Below are 17,193 nucleotides of genomic sequence, written 5' to 3' on the forward strand. Positions count from 1 at the left end.
GCTAAAGAAGCCCTTCAGTGAGAGTCTGCTAATAACTGTGAATGAACCAGGTATTACTGACCTTTGTGCTGGAGACACTTCTGGTCTGCCACAGTGCAGCCATGATTCTGTTAACACACACATCAGAAATACGGCGCATTGTCTTACTGCTTCTAGGTAACATTAACCTGCTCAGAGTAGTGGTGGTAAAAAGTTATTTTTAATAGGTTGTTCTACAAAATATCTATCAATATTTCTGAAAATTAAAAAAAGCCCCAAATCACCATGAAACTGTAAATGCAGCTAAGGACTCAGCTCAAGTCCTAATTTCACCCTCTCCTTTTCTCACCAGAGAGCATAATATTTTTATCAGCTAGTATGAAACAACACAAAGAACTGGAGATGTTTAAGCTCACATTTCCTAATTAGCATTTCTGAAATAAAATGTTTTATTTTTTAAAAAATATTTTGTTCCCACATTTATTGTTTTAATGTATTTCCATTTATTCAAAATTTTCCTTATTTACTGAAGAGATATAGCCTTAACCACATGATTCATTACTAATACCATGAATGCTCAGCTAAGTACTTCAAACAACTCCAGGTAGGAAAATTTATAATATAAACTGCTGTAGCAGCTGAATGTTTTTTGGCAAACTTTGCTTCCCATAAACTTGAGCACTTCAAGACATGCAGTTCAAAACATATAAAAACATTTTGAGCACCTCTTATTTTGATTTTTATATATATATATACACACACACACACGCACACAAACACTGGGAAAGATGTTCTTTAAACACTTCCTTTGTAGGGTTAGAGTTGAAGTCTGTGACTTAAAAATCAAATTCATAGTTGGAAAAAGAAAACAAACAACCCTGATTTTTTTCCCGATCTCTAAGATCACAAGTTAAACTAGCTCAGGATGTTAGCAATATTAAAAAACACTGTGAAAAGTAACAGAACAAGTTGACATACTTTCAAATGTGACATTTTAAACAGCACTATTGCTTTCCCAATTTTTAACTCTTCAAGATAAAAAATAAACTGAAATATTTCCTGAAAAGTTCAGTCAAACTCACTTTCATGTTTGTAAAGTTGAGAGAATATACATCTATAGAATGTCAAAGCATTCATGCTGATGCTTGAACATTTTTTATAAAGCCTTCTCATGTAACATTCACATTGTAATCTGAAAATTTTGCATCTGTCCCCCTAGCCTCAGTATCTGCCTATCAATTAACAAACAAAGTTAGAAACCAATGATTTTTAGACTATGAAGTTACACTTACAAATACTTGAAACTAGTGACAAAACCACTCATTTTTTCTGAGATCTTAATGGTTTTATTCACAAAATAAACAACTGCTTCTTTCCAAAGGAAGAATTTAACAGAAAGACTCAATGCTACAGTTATAAAAAAGTGGTACTGAAAATTTGAAAAAATCTGATAAAATTTACAAATGCAAACTATCACTTTGTACAAAATCTTTTCTTTTTAAAGAAAGTTCAGCAACAGGCTTTAAAATACAGTTTTAACAGCTCAGAAATGCACACTAATTTCCAACACTCGTTAGGTGCTATTTTCGTCTGTGTGGGGAATTCTCCCTCCATCTGTCCTCGTTCCTTCTGGACTCTCTGTACTGCTCAGAGTACCGGCTGTACTTCTCTCGGTGCTTCTCTGAACCATTTCTGTATCGCTCTTCTTGTTCCTCCTCTCTTGGACTTGAATTATTATGGCCCCTCTCTCCAGATTTTGATCTTTCTCTTTTTCTACTGCGATGTCCATTATCTTTGCTCCAGTGTCTGTAATTTTCATCATCAGAAAAAGAAGCTTTTCTCTCTGCTTTCTTCGGTCTTGAATTACTGTGTTTATTTTCTAGATCCTTACTTCTTTCGTGGTTCTTATCCTTTCCACTATGGTAACTGTCTCTGTCATTGGACCCATCTCTGTGATGATATCTTGATATATCATCCCTCCTGTGTGATTCTCTCACACTTCTATGATTTCTTTCTGATTTGTCCTCAGTATCACTTCTTTCCTCTTGCTGCCTCCTTCCCATCTTCTTTTCAGGTGACTTCCTTCTCTTTTCTTGCCTTTTCCTGGAAACTTTCTCAGATTCTCTATTTTTCTTTTGCATTCTCTTTCTTTTGGCTTTAGGAACATCTGAAATTATAACAAAGATAGGAATAAGGTTGCATTTTAATTTATTATGCTTAACTACATAGAAAGTTATAGAGTTATATTTTGTCAGAAAATTTTGTGGGTATGTGTCTGGACAAAGGTTGCAAAATAATTAAATTTGATTTTTATTGCTCCCTCTCTGCAACTGTGTGTCTCATGTAATGAGGGAAAATTGACCCATTCTTTAACTAATCAGGTGCTGATTATTTTAAAATGCCTTTTTGCATTAGAACTTTTTATTTAACATAAAGCAAAATTTTCCATAAAAGTATTAAGTAGTCTATCAAGCCCAAGACTACTTTTCAGCAGTTCTCAGTAACTCCACTGTAACTAACACAAGAACCTCATATTAACAAAAAGCAAGGACACAACATATAACCCCAAAACCTTAAGAGCACACGTGAAAGAAATCAGGGAATAGCCTTCTGCATTTCAGCTCATTTACAATGCCTATAAAGGTAATGAGAACACGATGCAGCTCAAACCAAGGAGAAACTTCTTCCTCAGCTTACAACAAAACTCAAACCTGCACTTGAATGCAAAACATTAGTAAGCAGCCATAATAGTGTTAAAATAAAGTAACTCACTAAACAGGAAGCTGACATAGGATCTGCAAACCTATTGACCCAGGAATTTTTTGGTGATGTATAATATCCTTTCATATTTGAAAATATTTGAAATTTGATATACTGAAAAAACTCCATTAACTTTGCTTCCCCTTTCTGCTCCCACCCTTTAAGAGGGTGTGGGATGATTGCTGGAAGCGTGTCCTGGTTTGAACCAGGATAGAACCAATTTTCTTTCTAGTAATTTCACTTTTCAATTAAGTTTCTTCTAAGTAGCTGCACTTGCTGAAATTTAAAGCATATTTTCAGTCACTGTCTGCTTCCGTAACTGATAAACTGCACATTTGGAGATATGATGCCTAGACTCTCCAATAAGCATGGGAATCTGAAAGTCTTATAGAACTAACAAGTCTTTTTTTTTTTATCCTTGGCCAATAATCTGTCCCTTTTTTGGACAAAATACTGTCCTTTAGTCAACTTCTCATTATAATACTGAAAAACACACCTCCATCCCAAAATCTACCCACCTCCAAGGGATGACCACCCTCACTAAGTAGCACTCTGAATTTCACACCATCATGACAAAGGCATGTATGACTGGAGTCCCTCAAGCTCCACCTGTAACATAATGGCCTAAAAGGAGAAGGATGCTAGGAAAGATACCATCCATGTAAAACTTTGCCTTTTCCAGACTCTTAAATTCAATTAATTTACTTTCCCAATTACTTCCTGGAAAAGCTTATCAGTCAATGGAGATTAAATATGGCAGATAGGGAAAAATCTCCAACACTATCCTACAAGGAAACAAGAGGCATGCTGAAATGGCTAGAGATAGTGGTACCACAGCAGCCTAACAATGGCCCTTTGGCTCATTTTCAGGAGAAACAGTGACAGCTTTGTCAACTATTTAAGATTAAATCTAACTCCTGTATTTCAAAATACACAGTAGTGCTCATGTCAGTGGAAGGGGCCTAGATGCCACTCAACAGTACTTATCAGTAACAACTGTTTAGAATAATCATTAATTCACCTCCCTGTAATAACCACAGTATCATAACATCTAAAGGTTTCCAATCACCTTCTGAAAATGCCACCGCTAGAAAATGATTTAATAGCACATCAAATATCTGAGTTCTACAACAGCTGCCTAGTCTCATGTCTGAGCTGTCTTCCTGACATCCTGATAAAGTGTGATGGTGGATCAATTCAGATAGATATTAATACATTAAGATTTTTAAACTGTTATCCCTATAATTTTACATCCACCAGAATGCAGAAAAAGACCTGAGAAAATAAATACAAAGGAAAAAGCTGCTGTGGTAACAGACATATTTCGGCCTTTGCTGGACCTGTTTTGATTGGAATAAATTCTCCAGAGCAGTGCTGTGCTGAGCTTGCTGGTGAAGTTCCTCATATCAACTGTAAGACACAAATCTCTAATTTAGCTGCATGCTCAATTTCCAATCAGCAGCTTTTTCTCTTCTATATTGCACTGTAAACCACTAAAATACTGCAGCACCTTCCTCTGAAAAATGCCTTTCAACTCTACCAAGTTATTTTAAAGATTAAAAAAGCAGAAATACAGGAAGACTTACAAGTTATGACCACTAATGGACCTCAACCAAGTTTACATTAAAGAATACAGTTATGTCCAATTAGTGTTCTGACCACTTTAAGTACACAAGAACCAGAAAAAAAAGTAAGCGAAACTGGGCTGTAAAGATATAAAAATGTAAGATTTAGTGAGTATGTTTCTAAGTGCAGAAAGTGGAGGAAGGTCCTAAACTTACAAAAATAAAGCATTCTTACTAGCAGACTGCAGACTCAGCTGGTTTGTCACTAAGGACTTACCTCTCTGGTCCCTATCAAGTAGCTCAGCAGAGCTGCAGCTGTCTATGCCAGAGCCATCTGGCTCTTTGCTGAACTAACACCTTCTCTAACCCTGTTTAACTGTGCCCTCCTCTAGTGCTTTGTCTTTATTAATGTCATGACACAAATTGGACTTTGTACAGTAAGACAGCAAAGGAGAACAAAAATGCATTTCAAAAGCATGAGCAGTTCACACTGTTTTTATTTTATTAATCAACATTTTTCAGTTCAAAGGCACATAATGAATCAAATTAATATTGAATCAGCAAGCTTCTGAATTATAGAAAGTCATGCTGTGTTATCATCTGCTCACATTATATACAATGGGGGAGACTGCACACACTGACTCATACTAGCATGTACTTTACAGATTAAGTAATGTCTACGACATTATGTCAAACAGAAGGTTCTACATCAGCAGGATGGTATAAGATGGTAAACGCTAATTATAATGCATAAAATTACAAAATACTAAGTTGTCAGCAAAAGCTAATTGGAGATTTCTCTACAGACAAGAACCTTCACTATATCACCACACAAAGTCTTTCTGAGAAGAGGAATTAGGAATAGAGACTCAGAAGGAGAATAAAATTTGAACACTTCGCTTGAACTGAACAATGTCATTTGTGAAAGATGAAGAGGCAAATATTTACAGGGAAAGACACAAGTAGTATCAGTCTCACTCAAGTCAAGCAAAGAAGAGTTTTAGACATTCATATCTACAGTTCAACAGTAAGCATCCCACAGATATATTAATAGGGAATAACTCAAATCCCTCCATCCTCCACTAAACTGAAGTGATAGTAATGTATAACAAGTATCAACTGTGTAAAAAAGCAACACACAAACCACTGTTCTTCAGATATTAAATTATTTAAAAGTGGAACTATTTTTTTCTGCATTCTATATTTTCCTTAAGCAGTATTTAATATTTTAAAATGTGTAATTAAAAATATCTTTTAATGCAAAGAAAATAACACCATCTATAGGTATTTTTTCCTCAAAGTACTTATAGAAATAAATAGGGGTATAGGAAAGAAAAGTAAATAGTTATAAATAGTGTTTAAGTACCTGAGTCACTGCTGTCATCACTGCTAGATGAGGAGTCACTGCTGCTGGATGAGTCTGAGCTACTACTGCTGCTGTCAGAATCAGAATCTGATGAAGAGTCTGTCTCCGAAGATGAAGAGGAATCTGATGACTCAACATCTTGTTTCTGTGTCATTATCATCTTCGGTGCATTTTTAAGATGCTCCCGTAATTCATCCCTAATTAACAAAAAAGGGCTTTTAAAATTTGCTGGGTTTGTGTTTTTGTTGTTTTTGGTTTTTTTTGCGCAGGAGGGGTGAGAAGGAAAGTAAATATAAAATCAGAAAAATGTTCCTTACGTTAGTCCTCCAAGTCCAATAGAAGTGAAGAAATTTATGGCAAAGCGAGTGTTTCTTGGGTTATCCCGAGGCAATAATCCCTCAAAGAAAGGCTGCAATGTTCTGATGAAAACAAACATCTACATTTAACACCGTGTCAGCTTAGCACTAATTCTCTTTGACATTAATAAACTTAAAAAGAAATTATATTATCTCCAAAGGACAGCAAAAGTTCTCTTCATGCATTTTTCAATACTTTCATTGTTTATATTGTTTTATAGCATTGATCTAAATGCTATTTAAAAACTTGCTCCTTTATGAAAACAAACTTTTTCACACACAGAAGCATTACATACATACTGTCACATTATGACAACAGAAAGCCTAATTTTGTCAAGGCCTGAAGAAACTTGTGAAATCTCAGTAGGCTCTGATAGCAAAGGATAGTACATGTTGACAAAGAAGTTCCAAGATCTAGGTATCTGTGCTGAAATCCCATCAAACATGGCTCTAAATATAGTTCAAGTTTACATGAGTTACTAAATTTTTTAAATTATCAACTAAATTCTTCATCACACATAGAAGAAATCCCAACTTATAGGAAACAGCTCAAGCGACTGAAAGGAACATTGACAGAATGTAATGCATTAAATCACACACAGGATTAAATGCATGTATAACCTATACTTAAGGATAGGCAACTAATCCTAGGAAAAATGTTAGTAATAGTTATGTGCTTTTAAAAAAAGTTTTTTCCAAAAAAGAAGCAATAGTAACATTTATTACACAGCTATATAGTTGATTAAAATAGATTTACACTTGGAAAATCCTTGTACAAGCTGAAATAACATTGGGGAAAAAAAATGATACATCTTGCAAATAATCATGCACATACTTGAACCCAAATGGATGGTAACATATTCGACTTAAGGGACTTTGCAATGATTAACCTACACATGAACTTCTTGAAGTACTGCAGCTACAGAATTGCAGACTTAGCTGAACTTCAAGTTCTTACCTGTACTTTATCAGATAAAGAAACTAATTCAATTTACAGTTCAGAAAATAAAAATTGTAACTTACACATCTTTTAATCTTGCATTTAGATTAGGAAGTCCCATATATTCACTAAGTTCCTGAAAGAATATTTTGACAAAAATTCTACTGGAGGATGTAGTAGTTTCTTCACTCAGTATTATACATTCAAGGACCTGAAAATATTTAGAAAAAAACCCTTAAGTTTAAACATACATTATTTTGTTTGTCTTAAAAACTTCTGTCCTTCTGAAGTAACAAATAGACATTTTTGTCGGGTTTTTTTGGTTGGTTGGTTTTTTTGTTTTGTTTTGTTTTTTTTCCAAGAACAAACTCTGTAATTCCTAGTCATGAGTTTTTTCCTCAAAAATTCTTTTCTACCACCTGGAAGCAGTTTCTGATCATATTTATGCTAGTAACTATTTAAGAACTTATTTTATCGAGAAAAACTCCTAAGAGAAAATCAGATGGATGAATTTCTGGGAAGTGAAAGATCTGGAACTTAAGTTCTGAAGAGGTGAAATATTTGGACTGACTTGTGTGTGCCTGAAGAATGACAGTTAGACTAGGCTGTGAAACAAGAATAGAACAGCATGAAAAGAGGAGTACCTTGATATTTACTGCTTCATTTATGATATCTCAGAATGCAAGACTGCTTTTGTTTGTCACTTAAGTAACAAAATGGCAGTATTTTTATATTGCTTATCTTCATATATTAAATTAAAACTTTTATAAAAATTATTAAAAAGTTTATTTAGGGTTGCTTTTTAGAGATAGTTCTGCTACTTACACTGTTGAGTAGAAGTTCAAAATTCTAAACAAAATTATATTTTAAGCAACCAATTCCAGCTGAGCCTCATAAAGTAACAAATCAACTACCTCAGAATGGGGAAGGTAAGATGATGATGATACACAGGGGGAAGAAAGGAGATAAAGCAACACAGAGTTCTTCAAGAGTGTCCAAGATACTTAATCCAGTTTTCTACAAACAGAAGTAGTTCCAAACTGTAGAATAAACTACTAAAACTAATGTAAGATAGATTATTTCTACTGAATATGAATTATTGAAAAACAAATCTAGGACAATAGCCTTTTTTACTTACACTCCAGGGAATGGAATCAGTGTACAGTAGATGAGCAAACATTTTGGCAACATTCCTCAGTTTGTTTGTTTCCAAACGGTGAATGGTATCATATTGTTCTTTGAAAATAGCTTCAAAGGATTCCATATATTCTTTTTTTAACATGCAGAATCGCTGAGACAACATTGTACAATTTAAACAACTAGGTTAAACAAAATATTAAACATGCAAATAACCTACAAGTAAGCGACTTACTGGTGCAAATATCTACTGAAACATTGTCCTTTAAATACCTTTGGAGGAGAAGAAAATACCTTCCAATTGATACATTTTACTGCTTTTAGCCATTTGTCAGAACAAGAAACTCATGTGCATAGTGAACTGGTAATTATCAATGTTCAGCTATAGCAAATTATCCAGCAACCTGTTTTGCTTCTATACATCCAGTATTTTCACCTCATGTAACCCTTATCAAACGTAATTTTTTTTCATTACATCACTGAACGACTGTTTAAAATTACAGAGGCTGCAGCAACCACAGAGGTATGACATTTTGGACATAAACATTCCAAGAACATGGAAATTGACATTTATATTCTACTGAATGTGTAGGTTCATATGGTTAGTGCTTTGTAACTGACTGTCAATGGAAGTATTTCCTTAAATGCTGGATAAAAAATACAAATAAAAAACCCCACTCTCTTTCACCATAACTTGCTCCCTTGAGAAGACAACCATTTTATTTTAACTAGTCATACCTGCCAATACCGTATATAGGGAAAACTTACTAAGAAGCAGCAGAAACTATTATAGCAATTAGTTACACAAAGAGCTAGCTGCTTACTGGAAAAAACAAAACACACACAACCCTGACACAGTATTCAGTCTTGTGCTCCAAATAAAACCTACTAAGCAGCTTAAGAACAAAACTGTAAAAGACAAGTCTTAAAAAATTTATCTCTTGCAATGTAAATACAGTATTTTCTGGCAACTCATAGTACTTTCACCTCTTTTTAGTACCATTCCTTTGCCACTGACTTGCTCTTCACCATAATGAGAAAAGAGGGAGGCAAAAAACCCCCCACTAGAAACAGAGAATGTTTTCTTGTTCAGCATTCACTATACTTATTACAATCAAAATGTTAACGCAATCCACTAATACAACCGATCAACTAATACAACCATTTCTAAAATGATTCAGAGACTATAAGTTTTTACTTGTCCATTAAAAATTAAGTTTGACATACAAAAAACAACAGTAAGCCAATGAAATTACCAGGAAGCGTAAAATCTGAAAACGGAACTCACCCCTGCCAGTAACCCAAAGAATTTCTCATACGTTCTTTGCTGAGCACAGCAGTCAAGTATCATGTTGCAGAGTTCTTTCTGGTTGAAGAAAATAAGAAATAGGTAAATTCACTGTAGCAGAAAAAAACCCATCATTACTAAGCACCAAAATATTGAAGAGAGCCTTAAATGGATGTGAGCTTTGAAAAAAGAGCATTTATACAAAACTTCACTGGCAATGCCAGTAGTTTTCTGAATTTCTCATGTTTCAGGAATTACCTGGTACACAAACATGAACTTTTGCCATTCAAATTCCCTCTTCTGCTTAAGCTAAAATTTGTGAGGTAACACACATCTAACTAATAATGTCAAAACTGATGTACAGACTGACTTACAGTCAAAAAAGGAGGTACAAGATAAAAAGATAAGGTTTTGAGGAGCTTTTTTTGTGGGTTTGGATCTTTTGATTGCTTTTTTTAATTTTTATTTTGCTGGTTCTGTGTAGTTTTTTGTTGTTGTTGTTGTTGTTTTTAATAGCACCAAACCTCACATTTATAGAAAATGAAGATACTTCACAGCTTTCAAATGTCAAAATATCTTACAGACAAGCCACTTGGAAAATAAGATAGAATGTGTATGCTTAGCAACATATTTCCAAAGCCAAGAATATCTGTAGATTTTACTATATAATAGTATCTTTAATTATTCAGCCATAATTTTCACTACAAGCTCTGCTAACCATAAACAGACAGAAGGCAGCATTTCACTGCAATTGCTTCACCAGAGAGGCCTGAGGGTGATGTGCAGAAAGACTAACCTTGACGTTGGGAGGCTAATATGCCTAAGATTTTCTTTATAACCAAGAGAGTGAGAGGAACTTGTTTAAAGTTGTTATAGGCTCATGTTCTGAATCACTCCATAAAAAAGCATCTCTATTGCTTGGCTAGGAAGAAGAGGAAGCATAGCTAGATTAGCTTCCTAAAAATTTTGTGCATTCCCCGTCACTAAGATCCTGCCTTCCATTCTTCCCCATCTTCATGATGGACATAAGCACTATGGCAGTCCCACAGAAGATGTTCTCCTTTCACTGATACCAACTATCTGGAACAGTTTCAGTCTTTTTGGAATACAGGTTATTTGGCTCCCTTTATCCTTGTTCCCCAATACCATCACCTCAAGATCATTATTGAATCACCCTCAGATAGTTACCTCCTATTCTTTCACACACCAAACCAAGAACCAGAGGGAAACACACAGGAATGGGATCTGCTTTGTACCTTGCCTCTAGGACCACAGACCTTCACCAGCTGAAAGTAGTAATCTAGGCAAGTAAGCATGCATGGGTTTAAAAAGCTTATTCCTCTGACGTACTAAGTTACAGATTGTAATAAAGCTATGAACTAGTTTAGGGCACATTTTGAAACATTAATTAAGACAAGTGAAGCAAACATTTTTATATAAACTATAAGGCATGAAATACATAGTGCTTAAATAGGACTGCTGTTTTTGCCCATTAACATTTGTTATTATTTTCTCATAATACTAACTCCATAGCATAAATTCATTTACAACATTCCCAAATAGGTTTTTCGTTGTCAGTTGTGTAACCTTCATGATCAATTTATGTTCTCTTTAAACTAATAACACTCCCATAAAAAATACTGGATAATTTCAAGCATTTTGTCCTCTTTATATATTACTCTAGTTTACTGTCACATACACTAGATTTCATATTCTCCCACTTGTGCCATCTGTCCAAGCATGTAATATGAGAAGAACCATTTTGCCCACCACAAACACACAAAACAAATAAAAAGCAAACCATACTGAACAAGAGAAAATCTCCCTCCAAAAAAACAAGGCAGTAACATATAAAACTTACAGATGTATTTAAAGGCATTTCTTGCAACACTGTCACACTGTATTAGTGTGATGTATTAAAATGCATATTAACTTTTTATATTATCCTGTCTTGCAGTAATGCTGCAGTTAATCAGTTTTTAAACAATAAAAAGGGCATAAAGCTTATGCCACTGCTAATAATGTCAGCAAGACCAGAAAAACAAATTACTTTTCTTCCTCATCTTAAATGCAATTACAACATTGGTATCCCCTGTGGTTTACACTAATTAAATATTTTAACATTTTAATTAAACATTACAATGATTTCTAGGAGGGTATCTTGAATAACCACATGAATGAAAACGGATTTGCCCACAAAGACATTCTTGCTAGTGTTATCAAAATAACTTGAGGTTAGGTCTATAGTAACTCTCTTCCAGATTCAAAACGAACGAACTTCAAAAGGAGTTAATTATTTTTTGAGAGATGTGACAAGTTCACATGGCAAATCTAACTTCATTTATAGCTTTAAAGGTTAGTTAACTCATTTCTGTACTCCCAATGATAACGCTTCTGGTGATTATGGCAGGAAGAGGCTGTGTTTTTTAGTCTATCGCTTCCTTGAAAGAATGCAATGTATTTGTTTCCCAATTTTACAGGAAATTTATATATACTTTCTTGTTTGACTGCTTTCATACAATGCTCAACAAGTGACTATTCAGCTTAGAGAACATACAGCTATCTCAAAATGAAGTAAAATGCTTTGAAAATATATGACATCACGTACAGATGGAGAATGATCTTTTGTAAAGATATTTAGTTCATTATTGTATCATGGAAAAAAATGGCACCCCCCAAAACTGCTAATACAGAAGATAAGGAGAAAGCTCCCTCTAAATACACTGCATTTCTTACAGTTCTCCCTAAATATTCCCTAGTAGCTCTTATCAAAATAGTGCAATAGTTTAGATAGACTGTGGCTCAAAGGGTAGACTAGGAAAGACAGAAAAATTAGGCTTTTTTTCCACAGAGCTTTTTTAAAAAACAAGCACACCCTGCCCACTCTGTATTCCCTAAACTTTGCACAAAGGTGATGTTCACTGCAGACAGAGGAGATAAAGCAGCTTTCTCACACCCTTCTGATCATGGGTTCCTTTTTACAGTTAGTACCTTTTTTTCCTCATTTTTTCTTCCCTTATTTTTTTGCTGTTTCTTTTAAGATTTGCATTGCCCTAACACTGCATTTTCAGAGCTGCCCCACAGACTGCCTCCAAGAGCAGGTTTCCCCCTTCACTCCCCAGTTGGAAGCACTGTAGTTTCCACCTCCCCTCTCTTGTGAGCCACAGAACTCTGTTGCATCATTGCACACATAAGCTGAAGCAGCAGTAAGACATCCCCACCCTGTAATCTAAGGCAGCTGCTTAAAATATAAATGCCAGCACTTGGTTTTTACAATCATACAACAAATGAAAGCAATTGATTTGCTGGAAGTAAACCTAGTAAAGGACATAAGTTGGTCTAAATCAATATAAAATTAGAATTATGTGAAATTAATGCCTTGCATTTTAGACCATTTGCACTGCTTTTACAGATATGACATTTTCCTTTTTCCTCTTACTTCCACTTACTACCTTAAAACTTTCTCTACTGCTGCATATTTTAATGTGCATAACCATTACATGTGCTTGTTTTTTCCAGCATCTCTCCTCTTTCTCTTCCCTTATCTGTGGAATTATCCCTTAAAGCCCAGGCTGGCAAAGCCATGGAAGGTGCTTCAGTAGCAGGTGGCCTCTTGGCAAACCACATCCAACTTTTTTGGCAGCTGCTATACTCTTTACAGGTCTGTCCTGTGTTTGGTCACCTAATGGTCTTTCTAAACTTTTATTGTCCCTTTCTTTACCATTTTTTACCTCAGCCTGTTTTGCTTTTAGAGCAAAGTATGCTCAAAGCTGAATATGGTTATCGAAAACGTTGCATAAATCAGACCTACAGTATTTTACACAGGAATCATTAACTGGATATAAGGATAGATACATTTTTAATCATGCTGCTACAAGTCTGCAACACACTCAAGAGCCTGGTGAAACAATACATTAAAGTCTCACAGTAGCTGCTTCCCTTCCACCTAAAGACTGCACATGCAAAACTTAAGTGATGCCACCGAGGTAATCTGAACAATTTCATCTCCCTAGGTTAAATGCATACATACATATTTGGAAGGTCAAAGCCTAGTCAGAATTCTTGCTAATGCCTATTGTAAGTAACACAAAAATAGTGTAATTCTGTACATCCTCTATACCTTCATTCTGTAGATAACAGCATGTGCCAGAATATATGCAGAAAACACAACGAGCTTCCCAGTTATGTGATGAAACTGGTTATTTTCACCTAACTAGTGTCTTTAATGTCATAATGATATGAAATGTTGGAAAACTTTATTTTATACTTATTGAAAATATTTTAACATAAATACCACCTGCCAAATTTATTTTCCAAAAAATACAACTAAGCTTTAAGAACTCAAGATAGTTGAAAACTAGTCTTAAGATTTTTACTTTTTAAAAATTTATTTTCTGGTAGAAAAGATCAGTATAGCTGAAAACGTAAGCTCATTAAAAGTTGCAAACATTTATCTGATAGATATAATCTATGTAAAGAATGTGTTCTGGGATGTCATCCCAAATAGGTATATTTTCTAAAAGAAATCTTTTAATCTATTACTAATTAGTTAAATTAGTAGATACTTTGAATAACCTATCTATATGTTTAGATGATGTCTTCCATCAAAGTTCAGCTCCTTTGTGTGATCCATAAGCCTATTAAGAGTAACCCCATGCCATCCTTCAGGTCATTAAAGAAATTTCGAATCAGCCAAAGCAACTAGCTCGTTCACACCTACTATTTAGAAACTGTTTTCAATTATAAATGTGTAACCTACATTATTACCAGAGGTGAATGAAAGAGTGAAGTGATTCAACTAATGGGTCTTCCAAATTTCAACTTGATAACCAGATCCTGCACCTAGCTGTGCACTTCCTGATGTCCACAACTTTTGAAAACTTGAGGAACAGACCTCAGATTGCTTTTTGATTTGTGACCTGCACATCTCTGGCACCACATATATTCTTACAATTTTAAAGATATTTCACAAGCTGTATAAGCTAACCTACATATCTTATGTACTCAATAAACACCCTGTAAATTGATGGACAGTATTTCCAGGATCAAACAGGTCATAAAGAGGTAGCCAAACACTTTAAGAAACTATGCCCTGTAGGTAGGGATTAGTTACTGCCCCTTGCATTAAGAAACAGTTGTAAACACACACAGTCCTTTTCAACACAAAGGAAAACAGGCCAAGGACCATCTTATTTTGAAAGTTTTGAAATGTATTACAAACATTCTGTTCTCAATGTCATTAAAGAACTAAGTATTTTTAAAATGATGCATTAATTTTCTGATTTTGATTGAACGAAAACATTTAAGGCACTGTATTTCAAAAGGAGTACCGTTACAGTTAATGAAAAATCTGAACAAAATGCTATGATAGTCCAGGCTAAAACAGTACATGGTTCAGAAAATGAAGCATATCCACATCATTAGGCATATACTTCCAGACATTAACAACAAGAAAAGAAGCAAGGAAATATAGGAATTTTATTAAGAGATCTCAAATAAACCTACTTTTAACATTTATGTCAGAGTTACTGCTATGCACTTAAAAAAAATAATTATAAATTAAGAAAATTCTGATTGATTCAACATCTGAGGCCCACAAAAAATTCATGCTTCAAAAGACAGGAAATCTGCTTGAGGATGATCACCTTCCACTAGCAGTAGCAAGTCTGTGAACTAATCACAGTGTAGCTGCCAAACCTACCAGTTGCAATGCCCTACAGTAACAAAGGAAACTGATGAATCTAAGAAATCGTCGATGTGGTGAGAACATAATTATCAGCCTTAGACCATCCCACTCTATACCAGTCTCCTGGACTACATTCTTACTGAATAGCAAGTCAAAATAAGTACTTCTGTTATCTTCAAGACTTGGTGTATAAATAGCACAAGAGAGATACTGACACCCCCACACCTCCAACCAGGACTGTTTTGGGCAAGTGTGACACCATCCTGTAAAAATGAAAACGTGTCAAATGTATGCATAACTCCTTTACGAAGGCTGTGCCTACAGTAACTTTTCTTTTTGTAAGAAAAAAACTATTCTGTGACCCATTACTTTGGTCTAGGATAACTGCATTGAGGGACAAATAATTCTTATAGAGGAGGCTCTAATTTAATTTAGCAAAGTTCCAAGCATTGATGTATGCAAGTTTTGGTTTCACCAGAATTTGAAATATGAAGAAAAGCCTAAAAGCCCAGCTATTTTAGGCACATCTCAAAGAGTGAGAACAATGTGCAGTTGGTTGTTTTCTCGGTTTGTTGTCCCCGCCCTTTGAGGGAGACTGAGCAATGAGGTAAGACACTTCCCTTTCTACTCTCAGCTTGAATTATGATAAGAACCTTTAAAAATTTAGTCTTGTATAGGCAGTAGCATCTTAAAACAAGTATCTACACTCCTCGTATGTTTTCCTAAAGAAGGCTAATACTCTAGCTAAGTAGTTGTCAGTTTTGTTTTGATTTTTATTACTGTGAGGATCATCAACTGCTTTTCGTTCAACTAAGAACATTGGAAACTGAAATGTTCTCCTCTGAGAACAGAGGCAACAAAATCTGTTAAGGAAAAGCATAAAGTAAAAAGACCGTTTCTGAGGATTTTGGTCAGGCTTGTTCAATTTCCTCATAGGTGATAAGCCAGCAGAAGAGGCTGGCTTAAACTACAGTTTAAATTTATTTACATTTTCTTTTTTGGTAATGTGAAGAACTAATGCAGCTTTACCACAGATAACAGTACTTTTTAAAAAAGAGAAACAGTGTGCTCTGCCAATAATGAACATATGCCCAAACCACCAACTGTGAGGCTTGTTTAGAACAGCTCAAAGACTGCAGTACAGACTACAACAAAGATTTTTGACTTTTGGTCTGACTTTTGGTCTGCAGGCTTCAGCTGGGTCTAACTAACACCAATAAAAGCATGTCTCCTCCTGTTACATTTGCTGTGAAAAGAATTTCAACTATTTCAATTTCCTTTTCCTTAAATTTACTTTCCAGAAACCAACAGATGAGAATTATGTTCTGATAATTTGAGTCAAAACAAATTATCTCCCCTATGTTAAAGCTTAACATGGAAGAATACAAAGGAACAAGAGAGTTGCAAAGCACAGGAGATGCATACAAAGGTCTTCATATCTGAGTTACAGTAAACACATTGACAGATCTGAAATAAAGGAAGCAGAGGCATATAAGTTCCAAGAGTCCACTTGGAACCTACTCCTCAAGTGGGGATGGATGCCAGCACAAGAGTTAGAACTAATATTTAGAAGATACCTGGACAAGAATTCAAAAACAAAGGAGGCTTTGGGGGGGAAAAAGCATGAAGATAGCAATATAATTTAAAATGCTGAAGTTGTAAGAAACAGTAACAGGAAAAGTAAAATTAACTTGAACAGGCTTTTGGTATTAGATTTAGAAAAAACTGTCACCAGAATTGAGAAAAGTTACAAGATTTATTTTAAATAAACACAGTGGTAGAACACAAGAAGATCTATAAAACATCATGAATAGGGGGATCCTGAAAATCTTTAATATGGAAGACAGAGCACGAAAAAGGATCAAGAAGAAAATTTGTGACAAGAAAGTTTTGAAATGGCTTCTGCACATTTATATTAAACAGGCAACGTAAAACCACAGAAGAGTAACACTTGGGCATTAAAAGTAACTATAATATGCCAAAAAAAGATACAGACAGAAGAAGCCTAAAAAGTTACAAAAAAGACAGAGAAACAAGAAAGCATACCACTTACATCTATCAAAGAGTAATAAAATACAAAGAAAATGTTACATTTTATCAGATTTCATTTTTAATG

At 34.7% G+C, this 17,193-nt stretch overlaps 1 protein-coding gene across 1 annotated transcript in view; it reads right to left on the reverse strand.

The window, feature by feature from the left end:
• Nucleotides 1–231: 231 nt before the first annotated feature.
• The window catches only part of CWC22 (CWC22 spliceosome associated protein homolog), a 33,673-nt gene continuing 16,711 nt past the window's right edge, over nt 232–17,193 (reverse strand). Inside the window, exons 15-20 of the mRNA XM_051623205.1 lie at nt 9,392–9,469; nt 8,105–8,257; nt 7,050–7,177; nt 5,988–6,089; nt 5,671–5,867; nt 232–2,146 (exon numbers count right to left, since the gene is read on the reverse strand). Coding sequence (XP_051479165.1) covers nt 1,560–2,146; nt 5,671–5,867; nt 5,988–6,089; nt 7,050–7,177; nt 8,105–8,257; nt 9,392–9,469 — 1,245 coding nt within the window. The 3' untranslated portion in view covers nt 232–1,559. The remainder of the gene's footprint in view (nt 2,147–5,670; nt 5,868–5,987; nt 6,090–7,049; nt 7,178–8,104; nt 8,258–9,391; nt 9,470–17,193) is intronic.

Source organism: Apus apus, chromosome 6 (genome assembly GCF_020740795.1).
Source record: "Apus apus isolate bApuApu2 chromosome 6, bApuApu2.pri.cur, whole genome shotgun sequence".
NCBI lineage: Eukaryota > Metazoa > Chordata > Aves > Apodiformes > Apodidae > Apus > Apus apus.